Source organism: Micromesistius poutassou, assembly GCF_964030765.1.
Source record: "Micromesistius poutassou genome assembly, contig: SCAFFOLD_5786, whole genome shotgun sequence".
NCBI lineage: Eukaryota > Metazoa > Chordata > Actinopteri > Gadiformes > Gadidae > Micromesistius > Micromesistius poutassou.
Window position 1 is genome coordinate 1 of NW_028177679.1, and position 14,154 is coordinate 14,154.

The 14,154-nt window shown below is 46.0% G+C and overlaps 2 protein-coding genes across 2 annotated transcripts; both read right to left on the minus strand.

The window, feature by feature from the left end:
- Nucleotides 1-1,357: 1,357 nt before the first annotated feature.
- On the minus strand, nucleotides 1,358-3,919 carry LOC311375804 (uncharacterized protein; the record flags this gene model as incomplete). The annotated part of the gene is made up of 7 exons (XM_084490856.1): nucleotides 1,358-1,465; nucleotides 1,632-1,742; nucleotides 1,873-1,983; nucleotides 2,336-2,446; nucleotides 2,692-2,802; nucleotides 3,339-3,449; nucleotides 3,884-3,919. Coding segments are annotated over 7 exons (699 nt in total), but the record flags the coding sequence as incomplete, so codon positions are not given.
- Nucleotides 3,920-4,147: 228 nt separating this feature from the next.
- LOC311375805 (uncharacterized protein) lies at nucleotides 4,148-13,926 on the minus strand (the record flags this gene model as incomplete). Its single annotated transcript, XM_084490857.1, is given in 17 exon segments — nucleotides 4,148-4,194; nucleotides 4,197-4,233; nucleotides 5,432-5,542; nucleotides 5,832-5,942; nucleotides 6,179-6,289; nucleotides 6,425-6,535; nucleotides 6,735-6,845; nucleotides 7,351-7,461; nucleotides 8,684-8,794; nucleotides 9,143-9,253; nucleotides 9,880-9,984; nucleotides 10,382-10,492; nucleotides 10,602-10,712; nucleotides 11,849-11,959; nucleotides 12,529-12,639; nucleotides 13,117-13,227; nucleotides 13,856-13,926. Coding segments are annotated over 16 exon segments (1,614 nt in total). The 5' UTR covers nucleotides 13,210-13,227; nucleotides 13,856-13,926.
- Between the last annotated feature and the right edge of the window lie 228 nt (nucleotides 13,927-14,154).

Here is a 14,154-nt window from a genome sequence, read left to right on the forward strand (position 1 = left end):
AATGAATTGAGAAGAAACACAAGCAAGACAAAGCAAAGTTGTGAGTTCCCTTTTCTAATTGATCCGCTTGTTGGTTATAATGATCAAAGAAGATATAACATCAGATGGACAGAGACTACATAGACACTATTATAGACTCATAACTGTCAACCAACCAAGCTATTTACAACACCAAAGCTCAGACTATTACCTTTTTTCCATATTCTAAGATTTGTGTTTAGATGGCAATTTGAAGATGTCTGTAAGAGTTCTGAGCATTTATGTAGCATTTATATATATATATATATATATATATATATATACATTTAATTGTTTTCTACTTATCACTTCACAGTCAAACACACACACAGACAAACACACTCTTACCTCACTCTGGAGTTGTGTGACCTCCTTAACGCGCTGCGTCTCTAAAGTCTCTGGCAGTTTGGAGTAAAGAGACGAGCCACTCTGTTCCCTCACTCCCGCTTTATAATTAGCCTGACAAACACACGCGCACGCACACAAACACACACACACACACACACACGCATGTACACGCACACGCACGCACACACACACACACACACACACACACACACACACACAACCACACAGATAAGCACTTTGATATATAAAACACAAAGTGAATTGCATTGTCAAAATTCTTTACAAGTTCCTCCCTCTCAAGAACTGTTAACGAGCATCATTATCAGCAGCAGCAAGTGAGATATATATACCGCTAATCTGATTGGCTGACAATACCGGATCAGTAGAGAAAACAGAATATTTAAACTAATGGTGAACTGAATGGCAAAAATGGAGTGCTAAATGAATGTATAAAGGACATGATTTAGATGGAGTTGCCTTAAAACAGTATGTAACCCATATCCTAGCGGGTGTACTCTTAATGGCAGACAGATGAAACAGGTATGATGATAAAGCTAAATACAGAGGGAACAGTCTTGGCACTAGCTAGCCCAGAGCAGAAGCTGCTATCCATTCCTGGCTGGGGCTCTGCTTATCGTGCTTGTCTGCTTCCAAACTGGCTGCAAATAATCAACTGTTTTAAATATCCTTTAAATACACAGGAGTCTACTTATTTATCAATCTACGTCACCATCGGCAAACACATGGCTTACCACTATGGGCTAGTATTAAAGTCGTAAAGAAAAATAAAATCACATCCTATAACTGACTCACGTTCTACAAATATAAAACGCTGGCAGCCTGTATACTAACCAATGATAATGGCTTTTTGACACACACAAAGAACACCACTACAACATGTACACATTGTATACCAAGGCGCACACACACACACACACACACACACACACACACACACACACACACACACACACACACACTGTTTCCCCACCTCACTGTGTGTGAGAGCCATCTCCTTAACAAACTGGGTCTCCAGGGTCTCTGGGAGCAGAGAGTGCAGGGTGCAGGACAGATCCTCCTTGTCCCTCTTGTACTGCAGCTACAGGAAATAGCGGGAAAACATATGTTGAGACATTCAAATAACAGTCATTCTAAAGTAACACTCCAAATAAAAGAAAGGAAGATAAGATCAAATGTAATGTAATGTTATTTAATGTAATGACATTTTAATTAGTTTGATGATGGAGCAAAGGGTGGAGTTTTACCTGGCTCTGGATCTCTGACATCTGCTTGGCAAACTGTGTGTCTATGGTCTCTGGGAGGTGGTGGTAGAGAGGGGTGGAGCTCTCTGCTTTACCACCCTCCTTATACTTCACCTACAACACACTCAGGATTATCCATCTGTCTTTCCTTTTCTCTGTAAACCCATGTATATGCTTGAGTGTGTGTGTGTTCGTGTGTGTGTGTGTGTGTGTGTGTGTGTGTGTGTGTGTGTGTGTGTGCTACCTGGCTCTGAAGGTCGGTGACCTCCTTGGCCAGCTGGGTCTGGATGGTCTCTGGAAGGCCGGAGTAGAGAGTGGAAGAAAGGTCTGTCTGCAGTCCCTGCTTGTATTTAATCTGGAGACAGGAGGAATACTGGTTCACACCAAGCATGGCATGCGTGTGCATCTGTGTGTGTTTGTGTGCGTGCGTGCACATGCAACTGAGTGCGAGTTTGTTTGTGTCTGAGTGTCTGCGTAGTTTGTAAGTGTGTGTGTGTGTGTGTGTGTGTGTGTGTGTGTGTGTGTGTGTGTGTGTGTGTGTGCGTGCACGTGCATGTGTGTGTGTGTGTGTGTGCGTGCGTGCACGTGCATATGTGTGTGTGTGTGTGTGTGTCTTTGTGTGTTTGTGTGTGTGTGTGTGTGTGTGTGTGTGTGTGTCTGCGTGTGTGCGTGTGTGTGTGTGTGTGTGGGCATGTGTGTGTGTCTACCTGGCTCTGCATCTGCGAGGCTTCTTTAGCATGTTGGGTCTCTAAAGTCTCTGGCATCACAGAGTAGAGGCTGCTGCCTGCCACCTGTCTCCCTGCCTTCTTGTATTGTACCTGAAAACAGTACAGAAATACCACACCAATCCACGCCTTTTCATTAAAGAGCAAGATTTCTGTCGACTTAAGTAATTCCCCACAGCTAAATTAATAATAAAAAATTGTTTAAATAATTTGCTGAGCCTACTCGTTAAATACATTTCATATTGTTTCCCCTCAAAGGTTTTGGTCTTCGGTGTGTAGTTTCGGTATGTTGTTGACCACAAGTGCCTAATTTCAGTAAAACATAGCAAGGCTTCTACCTCGCTCTGTAGCTCAGAGGCGGTCTTGGCGAACTGGGTGTCTGAGGTCTCTGGGAGTTGAGAGTAGATGCTCTGAGAGAGACTCTTCTTACCGTCCTCCTTGTACTTGATCTGGAAAAGAAATGTCTATGTAAGCAAGCAATGTGCTCGGTCCTGCAGCTCCAACTAGATTTGTAAACCAGTCGCCATACGTTGATCATTAAAACATTTGCGTCTGAATCTATCTGGCTTAGTTAAGTAGAAATGTGGATCTTTTTACAAGTGGAGTGTAATTTCCTCCCTCTAGTGGCCAGAAAAAGTAAGATGCTGCTTTAACTGTTCACTAGAAAGGTAAAGTGATCTAAGACAGTGGCGATTCTAGACCGGTTTTAATGGGGGGGGCCGGCTTTTCTGTTAGAGGGGCACAAACCAAATTGTTGACGGGGGGGGGGGGGGGGGGTTGGATCGCGGACGAGCGCTATTGCGGGCGCGATTGTTGACGGGGGGGTGGGGTTGGCTCGTTCGGGGGGGCCACAGGGGGAGCCGGACTCAGAGTTACGGGGGCACTGGCCCCCCCTGGCCCCCCCCTAGAACCGCCACTGATCTAAGAGGTCGTTACCGTACCCTAATTATATCAGTGAGTCTTTACAAACCATTCATGAGCTCACCTGGCTCTGCATTTGGGTGATGTCTTTAGCAAACTGTGTGTCCAGAGTTTGAGGCATGTGGTGGAACGCGGCTCCTGCCAGCTCCTTCTTCCCCTCCTCCTTGTACAGGATCTGGAGGGGGAACACACAGGAGAACACACAATTCATGTCACAACATCATCAATCAAATTTGGTTTATTATTTATTTATTTTTGATAGACGTAAGGAGATATTGATCTTTCTATATTTAATATTACTGTTATGTCAACAATCCTTCACCTATTTTACTGTATTTTTTATATTGTCTCACACTTTCTCACTTGTGCCCTTGTGTATTGTATGTGCCATGTTGAGATGGCAAATAGCAAATCAAATCTGAAACATGACAGATAGATGTTCATTGTAAAAGGTATGTTTGTTTGTGTGTCTAGTGTGCTGAGTCTCCAGGTATTCTGGATGATGTGTGTGTGTGTGTGTGTGTGTGTGTGTGTGTGTGTGTGAGAGTGTGTGTGTGTGTGTGTGTGTGTGTGTGTGTGTGTGTGTGTGTGCATGTGTGTGTACCTGACTCTGTAGCTGGAAGGCCTCTCTAGCATGCTCTCCATGGAGTCTCCATGGTTTCTCGTGTGTGTGTGTGTGTATGTGTGTGTGTGTGTGTGTGTGTGTGTGTGTGTGTGTGTGTGTGTGTGTGTGTGTGTGTGTGTGTGTGTGTGTGTGTGTGTGTTTCTGTGTGTGTGTGTGTGTGTGTGTGTGTGTGTGTGTGTGTGTGTGTGTGTGTGTGTGTGTGTGTGTGCATTCGTGCATGTACCTGACTCTGTAGCTGGGAGGCCTCTCTAGCGTGCTGAGTCTCCAGGGTTTCTGGGAGATGCTGATACAGAGAGCTGGAAGTCTGCTTCTTCCCAGCCTCCTTGTACTTGGCCTGGAAGACGGCCCAGGGGCACACACTCACACAGTAAGACATAGTGTCATGGTTGACACATTTTGGCAAGGATGTGCAATGAAAGAAAGGGAGGACAATTATATTATTACATGACATTATGAATCACAAGTATGACATTTGAAAACCCTTGAATACAGACTCCTTAGCATTTAACTGTGGTTAAATTGATTCCCGTGCCACTTTATGAAAGGGGTTTTAAATAAAGTTTAGAGCTGAAACATTTGAATATTTCTGTGTTGGCAGCTGGAAGCATCTTTCAAATCTGCATCGAACAGAAAACCAAAGTCGATCTACAGATATTGTACACTTTTAGCTGTACTCTACCTACCTAACTACCGATCATTCCCCCATTCACCTTCCTATCCAGGCGTCCATCCAATCCATCCATGACAACAATGAGGGGAATTCACACCCTATAACAAGCGTTGTTGCACACGGAGGCCCTGTCCACACGGAGGCCCTGTCCACACGGAGCCGATTTTTTTGGTGAAACTGCATAAGTCTTGTGCGTTTGGGCCGACCGTCCAGACGGATCCGCTGGATCCAGTGCCGGAAAACACACTTTTCTGAAACCACTTCCGAGGGTGGATTCAGATAAAAACTGACCTATGCGGTTAGGATTTGTGTGGTTTTTTATTTGATTTGTATTCTTTTTGTAGCTTTAAATACAGCCCCTTGGTAAATCTAATTACTAACTGTACATTAAAAAAGTATTTCTGCTCAATCTAAAAGGTTTAACAACTGCTTTCTCCTCCTCGACTGTATGTATTGTATACAGCGCATGGGCTTGATGCGTGCAGGTTTGACGCGCCAGAGCCACACAGTCGCCTTGAATATGTACTACAGCGTTTCTACAGCTCGATTTTCGGACGGGTCTGTCTTTACGGAGATATTCCTGAAACGCATCAAAGGAAAACGGATCGTTTTCGCCCGTGTGGACGGGGGGGCCTAAGAGCTCCTCTACCTCCTCCTGCTCCCCCCCTCCCCCCGAGATCGGCCTTGATCACCTAGCAACCCTCTGCTAGGTGAACTGAATGCTCCATCACGCATTCAGTTCCACCGCCCTGTGAGCGTTTAGAACCAAGACGGCCGCCAGGCTAAGAAGGCCCATTGTGTTTTCCTGACAGCTGGTCAACAAGGGTGAGGAGTCGGTCCACCGCTGTACCGGTTCGCCCACCTCACTCAGCATGTCCGTCAGGTCCCGGGCCCGCTGCGTCTCCAGGGTGTGGGGCATCAGGGAGTACAGGCTGACGCTGGCCTCCTTCTTGCCGTCCTCCTTGTACTTCACCTGGCGTCGGAGGAGACGCAGAGTAAAGCAAACACACCGGGAAGAAAGGGAACGCTAGATCGCCTTTTTTGTTCTCTTGTTAATAGAACGTCTTCTAAGACGGTTGTTGATGTTGTTTGGGGAAAATAATCACTTTTTGAGAAAGCTTGCGGCTTCTTTCGTACGCAGTGTGAACGTGTCCACTGCAAGTCAGACTTTGCAGCGGACATCTGAAAACCTTTTCCACTCCCAGTTTTTAGATGAGGGCATGAGGAGGGATCGAGTGTCGGTCTGCTACAGCCCCACTGACCTCACTCTGCTGTTCTGACTGCTCCTTGGCAAAGTGCATCTCGTTGGTCTCCGCCATCAGGTGGTACAGGCTGCTGGAGCCGTCTGTCCTGGAGGCCTGCTTGTACTGGAGCTGCAGGCAGATCACACACACAGGCAGCACACGTTAAATAACATAAGGTTCACATACAGACAGGTGAGATAGCATACATATCACACACAGGTCACATGTGCAAGAGCACATACAGATCACAGACAGAGATAACACGGGTGATGCTGTTATTGAGGGTCAAGAGTGGAGACGTCTTTTTTATTTCAAATGTGAATGAGTTCATTCGATAAACACAACATGGGAGCTCGTGTGTGTACCTGGCTCTGCAGCTGAGAGGCCTCTCTAGCGTGCTGGGTCTCCAGTGTCTCGGGTAGAGTAGAGTACAGAGAGCTACCGTCTCCTCTCTTCCCAGACTCCCTGTACTTCATCTGGAACAACACACAGCCCATAATAGTCAGCAACCAACAGCAGAACAATGACCTCATTGTGACCCAGACGTGAACAAAGGCGAACGTGTAGTATGACTGAATCATTGATTTGGTAAATAGCGATCCTAGCTTCACCTCGCTCTGTAGCTCAGAGACGGTCTTGGCGAACTGGGTGTCTGAGGTCTCTGGGAGCTGAGAGTAGATGCTCTGAGAGAGACTCTTCTTACCGTCCTCCTTGTACTTGTTCTGGAATAACACCGAAAATAAACATTCATGGAAAATAAAAGGTAAACAACCAACTCAAATCCTCCAGGTGTAGCATTGAATATTGATGGTGAAAGAGAGACTTTGAGACTTTGATAGAATTGATAAGAGTTTGTTATGTATATTGTTTGACTGGCACATTTTGTGAAGAACAGTTGAACAAATAGGAAGAGACACTCACCTCACTCTGCATGCCAGTGATCTCCCTGGCGAAGCTGGTCTCCAGTGTGTCGGCCATGGTGGAGTAGAGGGAGGAGGACATCTCCCTCTTCCCGCTCTCCTTGTACTTCACCTGGGTCACAAACACACGCCGCACACTCTCTGATCAGACACAGTTAGAAAGAAGCACAGAATAATAACAGAACCAAAGATGATTAATCGTGCAATTTACAAAGAGAGAAAGTGGAATGATAAAGGTTTTATAAGTATATATTTATATTTTATTATGCATTAGGGAGGGTTTAGCTATAAACGCAAGGTGGGTTATATTTGCCGATAAAGTCTAAGAATGAAGTGTTGAAACAGGTTCAGGCATTAGTTCAGTTTTGGTAAGGGTTTGGTCTGGTTAAAAGCAGAGCATCATGAAAATAACCAACAGAAAGGTCTTACTAGTCGAGGGAGGGACAGATATTTGGTTTAAAAAAAGCGTGACATTGATTTTAAATGAGATAACGTGACTCGGACCCAACCGACATAGAAGCACTAACAGAATCAGGCTGGTACCGCCGGACCTTTGGTGAAAAGAATCAAATACAAACAGAACTATAACACAGGAAGTGACATCACAGCTGTGGTACCTCACTGAGCAGATCTGAGGCTTCTTTGGCGTGCTCCGTCTCCATGGTTCCCGGGAGGAGTGAGTAGAGGCTGCTGTTCGCCCCTCGCTTTCCCGCCTCCTTATACTTGTTCTGCAACGGGACATAATTAAATATAAAGCAAAAGAAATGGATTAGCACTCAGCCATTTAGCAGACGCTTTTATCCAAAGCTTCTCAGCTGCTCGCTACTGAATGTTGAAAGCTACTCAATATAACTTCCTTGGGTACATATTTATTAACTTATCCACAGTGCTATTAGCAAATAATATGATATAATTTTCACGTTCCACCTTATATAAAAGCCAATGGGCTTACACAGAGCTTGCGTTGTCGCTTTTGCACCACCCAATTAGATCCTGAAGGATCTATCTGATTGGATACATCAGCCATCTGGGAAAGACGACCCAAGGGAAGATTAAAAAAATGCCCAGGAAGGCGACGGCATAGCGGTTGGTCCCCAGAAAGGCCATCCATCCCAGCTTCCCCAGGTAGAAGCAGGAGATCATAGCACAAAGCACCAATGTAAAATGTCTCTTCAATGAATCAATCAAATTGAACAATAGGCTATAATATAAAACTTCATACATGAGTGTGTGCCTTGTTGTGTCGGACACATCGTCTTGCGCACAAAGTGGACTTCTCAATTTCCTGATTTATCGTTGGTTCTTCCTAAATATAATTAGATAGCCTGATAAAAAAGGTTCATGCCTTTTTTGCCTTGGTAGGCCTAATAGGCTTCGTCGCTCGACTTAGACTTCTGTGCGGAACTGGTAGGCCTCTCTGACATGAGCGTTACATAGATAGATCTTCCAAATGCAGGACATAGCTTGAGATGAAACTGATTTTCTTTCCGTCTAATATGAGCCATGGGTTAGAAAAAATAGAAAGTAAACAAAACGAGAATAACATATAAGCACACCACACACCATGCGCTGTCATGGTCGTGATGCGGTATTAGGCAGAGCAGACACGTGTAGCAACGAAGGACTGGTTGTCACACGGGAGTCAGACTCTCGCACTCACACCAAACGCAATCCTGCCTGCATTTGGCGGTGCTATAATTGCTTGATCCCAATACATCATATTGTGGAAGCATGATCAACTTTGAGGGCCATTTCACGTCGTCTTAAAGTCAAGTCAACTAAAGTGCCTCGCAGGCTCTTCCTGCGGAATGAGCTCACCAAAAGTCATCGCAGAAACCCCCCCCCCCCCCCCCCGAACCTTGAGAGAACCATTCACAATCTGGCTGCCGTCTAGAACCACTGGCACAGGGTTGGAGGCTAACGACTGTCTCTGTTGAGGATCCACTCTACCTCGCTCTGCAGCTCAGAGAGCTGCTTGGCCAGCTGGGTCTCTGTGGTCTCGGGGAGCTGGTGGTACAGGCTGGTCTGAGTGCTCTCCTTCATCCCCTCCTTGTACTTCACCTGTCAGAGAGAGAGACAGAGTGTCAGGGTGCGGTCGACCACGCCCTCACCCATCACCTGTCAGAGAGAGGAGTTCCTTATCTAATGTGGTATGACAATCTGTATTTATGATTTATTTATTTACTTTAAAGCAGAAATCAGGACTCATTACTAAACCTAACCCTAACCGGCATCATTGTATCACCCTTTAAGGAAAATAAAAGAAGTAACCACAGTTTCCAATTCACAATTATCTGTTTCTCGTTTATCTCCTTATGAAATTCACGTTGTTTTTTTTCTCCTCCAGAAAATGTAAGCGTAAACATTACAACAAGCGGATCCACAGCAGTGAGTGTGATCCCCCCTCACCTCGCTCTGCAGGTGGGATGCCTGCCTGGCGTGCTGCGTCTCCATGGTCTCGGGGAGCAGCGAGAACAGGCTGTAGTTCATCTCCTGCCTGCCCTCCTCCTCGTACCTGATCTGGAGTGACAGCAGCGTTTTTAGCGACACAACGGCGGGATTGGTTTTTCATTGGATAACAGCACTACTAAATCGTGGGTCTTCATAGTGCCGCCGTCGTCGCCGCCGCCTTGACCTGAATTCAGATCCTCTACTTTGTTTGTTGTTTCAAAACTCTTGTTGTTGTTTCTTTACCGCGCAGTCATGAATGTTGAATGCGTTGCTGTGAAAGGCACTGACGCAGGCTTCATACAGTATTCATGCAGGATGGATAGATGATACACACATCGCTGTCTGACATCGGTGGGTGTAAAATGACATACGGTTATCAGATTGTCACAATTCCTGCTGCGGATTCAAGCTTCAAAGGGCTTTATTGACATGGTATATGTACATGTACATTGCCAAAGCAATGCTATACAAACATACAAACGTACAAGATAATAATCATAATGGTAAAAAAACCTATAGTCAAATATAATCATCAACCAAAATACAATATGATACAAATGTAAACGTGTGTATACAGTGATAAAATCAGACTATAACAATAGATAATGAGGTCTTGGTCGGGATATGTCCCGACCATAGGACTGAATTGTCCTTCCCCCTCTCCGTATGGCTGCGTCTGTCTGTGTGTCTGTCACCTGGCTGAGCGTGTGGGAGGCCTCCCTGGCATGGGCCGTCTCTAAGGTGTCTGGCAGCAGGTGGTACAGGCTGGAGGAGACGCCCTTAGCATCCCGGTACTGCAGCTGCACACAGGAGGACGCAACACAGACCCCATGGATACCGGGACGCAGAGAGGGAGGGATGGAGGGTGGGAGGGTTGAAAGATGGATCCATGGATGGACCATGGATGGATGGACAGTTTTACAGATGGATGAATGAATGAAAGAATGGATGGATGGAATAACAATTTGTGTCTGTGTTTGTGGGTGCGTACGTGTATGCGTTTGTGTGCGTGTGTGTGTGTGTGTGTGTGTGGGTGTGTGTGTGTGTGCGAGCGTTTGTGTGTGCGTGTGTGTGTGCGAGCGTTTATGTGTGCGTGTGTGTGTGTGTGTGTGTGTGTGTGTGTGCGAGCGTTTATGTGTGCGTGTGTGTGTGTGTGTGTGTGTGTGCGTGCGTGCGTGTGTGTGTGTGTGTGTGTACCTGGCTCTGCAGCTGAGAGGCCTCTCTAGCGTGCTGGGTCTCCAGTGTCTCGGGTAGAGTAGAGTACAGAGAGCTGCCGTCTCCTCTCTTCCCAGACTCCCTGTACTTCATCTGGAACAACACACAGCCCATAATAGTCAGCGACAGCCCAGCATGATCTCATTCTCACAAAGAAACCACCAAAGTCAGAGAAACAGTAGCGTTTCCGATCCTGCCTTACCTCACTCTGTGTCTCAGAGACGGTCTTAGCGAACTGGGTGTCTGAGGTCTCTGGAAGCTGAGAGTAGATGCTCTGAGAGAGACTCTTCTTACCGTCCTCCTTGTACTTGATCTAGAGCAAAAAAATAGGAACAAAAACCCTATACACATGAATAATAACAGAGGTATATGCATTATATCACACAAGCCAGACCGTATGACTGTGTGATGGAAGGTGAAAGGCAAGCTAATTGGACTAGTTGGACTATATTTAGCCATCCAGTAAGATCCTTATAGCAGCAACAATAGATCATAGTTAGTACGTAATCTGATCTTTCAGTATACTCAAAAACACCTCATGGTGTACCTCACTCTGTACCTAACGCTGTATCTCACGGTGTACCTTACAGTGTACTCAATGCTGTACATAATGCTGTACCTCATGGTGAACATAACTGTGAAGCTGATGGCGTACCTCATGGTGTAACTTATGGTGTACCTCACAGTTTACCTCGCAGTGTATCTCATCGGGTACCTCACCGTGTACCTCATTGTTTACATACCTCTGAACCGGATGGTATGTCTCACGGCGTACCTCGTGGTGTACCCTGATGGTGTACATAATGCTGTACCTCATGGTGTACCTCATGGCGTACCTCATGCTGTACCTCATGCTGTACCTCATGCTGTACCTCATGGTGTACCTCATGCTGTACCTCATGCTGTACCTCATGCTGTACCTCATGGTGTACATAATGCTGTACCTCATGCTGTACCTCATGGTGTACCTCATGGCGTACCTCATGGTGTACCTCATGCTGTACATAATGCTGTACCTCACAGTGTACCTCATGCTGTACCTCACGGTGTACCTCGTGGTGTACCTCATGGCGTACCTCACGGTGTACCTCATGGCGTACCTCATGCTGTACATAATGCTGTACATCATGCTGTACCTCATGCTGTACCTCATGCTGTACCTCATGGTGTACCTCATGCTGTACCTCATGCTGTACATAATGCTGTACATCATGCTGTACCTCATGGTGTACCTCATGGCGTACCTCATGGTGTACCTCATGCTGTACCTCATGCTGTACCTCGTGGTGTACCTCATGCTGTACCTCGTGGTGTACCTCATGCTGTACCTCACGGTGTACCTCGTGGTGTACCTCATGGTGTACCTCATGGTGTACCTCATGGTGTACCTCATGGTCGTACATAATGCTGTACCTAAAAGTACCCCAATGGTTTCTAAATGTAGCTCACCTCACTCTGCATGTCAGTGATCTCCCTGGCGAAGCTGGTCTCCAGTGTGTCGGCCATGGTGGAGTAGATGGAGGAGGACCTTTCCTTCTTCCCGCTCTCCTTGTACTTCCCCTGGGGGAACATTCCGGCTTGGTTTACCTACTGGCTGGTGTATTCACTGAGTCATATACTGTAGATGAACCAACTCTCAGGCTGTCGGACGAAGCACGCCCTCAGGGCATCAGCAGTTGCCTCTTATGGAGGAAGATTATTGAACTGCATGCACAATTGTTTTAATGGAATTCATGCAGAATGTGGATGTTTTGGAAAATCAATAAAAACCTGACTTAATATACCCAGAATGGAATGTAAGTATCGTGATGGTAAACTATAGCACATGATATGAACGTTTGCCTGATATGTAGGATGATTGTTGAACTTTAATTTACAATTGTTTGTTGAAAATATTCTGCCAAATTATTATTATTAAGATACTCAATCATAAATAAATAAGTTGAACAATCAATACATCTATAAGACAAACTAATGCATCCACATAAAGTTCTTATTGTACCAAGAAAAACAATGTAAAGCAGGTGATTCTTAACTTCAGCACATATGAATCACATGTTGAGCACTGTGTGAACTCGGCGTTTTCCCCGCGCGTACGACAGAAGCGAGGGACGGCGTGGGGCGTTCACCTCACTCAGGAGCTCTGCGCTCTCTCTGGCGTGCTGGGTCTCCATGGTGGAGGGCAGCAGGGAGTACAGGTTGCTGCCCACCTCCTTTTTACTCAGCTCTTTGTACTTGGCCTGCAAAGGCCCACAAACACAGGATGCAGGAACAACACAAGAGAACACACACACACACAAACACACAAACACACACCTTAGCGATGTGCTCTCGGACGCTAACGTCATTGCCAGAAATCCCCGGACAATTCCATTCAATTCATTTCAGAAACCAAAGCAGCAATGAATTTAAAACAAATTGTTCTTAATGGATAAAAGATAGAGCTAACTCTGAATAGACAGGAGTTTTAAGAAAATTAAAGTCGTAAAATGTAACCACCAGTTTACCACACGATTTGTGCTCATTGTTTTCATACTAGGCTCTCAGATGCATTTGACTTCCTCTAATAGTGATTTTTGACTCCAATAGCTATGGTACACACTGTCCAGTTATTCTTCAAGAAACCTGCACTTACAGGACTTACTTGCAGCAGGCCAATGTACTGTATGCTCTCAGCATCACTTTGTTTTGTCAATGTAAATCGCACATGACTCTACCTCGCTCTGCAGCTCAGAGAGCTGCTTGGCCAGCAGCGTCTCTGTGGTCTCGGGGAGCTGGTGGTACAGGCTGGTCTGAGTCCTCTCCTTCATCCCCTCCTTGTACTTCACCTGTCAGAGAGAGAGACAGAGTGTCAGGATGCGGTCGGACAACCATTCTTTAATCACTTAGAGGGGAGAGAAGGGGTACTTACTCTAACGGCCGCTATAATCACATCCTAATGCTGGACTTTTCATTATTGTTACGATATTGCATTCTACTATCTTTCTCTCAAGACAGGATATATATATTCCAAGATCATTCTGACCATACATAGGTGAGATGATGTGAACAAATCTATCATGACATCATTGCTTATATCCTCCAATTAGTCCGAATGATGTGCTGTGATGACCTTGATGTGATCATGCACACACAGAAGGGGGTGTATGAAGAGAAACATCTGTGTCCATGTGTTTGTCCGCGTGTGTGCGTGTGTGCGTCAATGTGTTGTGTCCATCTGTGTGTGTGTGTGTGTGTGTGTGTGTGCATCCATGAGTATGTCCATGTCCGTGTAAGTGTGTGAGTCTGAGGTTTTCCCTGTGTGTGTCCATGTGTGTGTGCATCCATGTGTGTGGGTATCTGTGTGTGTGCGTGCATGCGTGCGTGCGTGCGTGCGTGCGTGCGTGCGTGCGTGTGTGTGTGCATGCGTGCGTGCGTGTGCGTGCGTGCGTGTGTGTGTGTGTGTGTGTATCATACCTCGCTCTGAAGGTGAGACACCTGCTTTGCATGGAGTGTGTCGTTGGTCTCAGGGAGCAGAGAGAACAGGTTCACACACATCTCCTTCTTGCCCTCCTCCTTGTACTTGACCTGGGCCAACACAGAGGTCACCGCAGGTCAAACCCAATGCTGCATTATGTATCAGAACAACATCAGCACTTTAACAATTAGGACTGAATAGTGGCTAGGGTTGAGTAGAGGCTAGGGTTGAGTAGTGGCTAGGGTTGAGTAGAGGCTAGGGTTGAGTAGTGGCTAGGGTTGAGTGGTGGCTAGGGTTG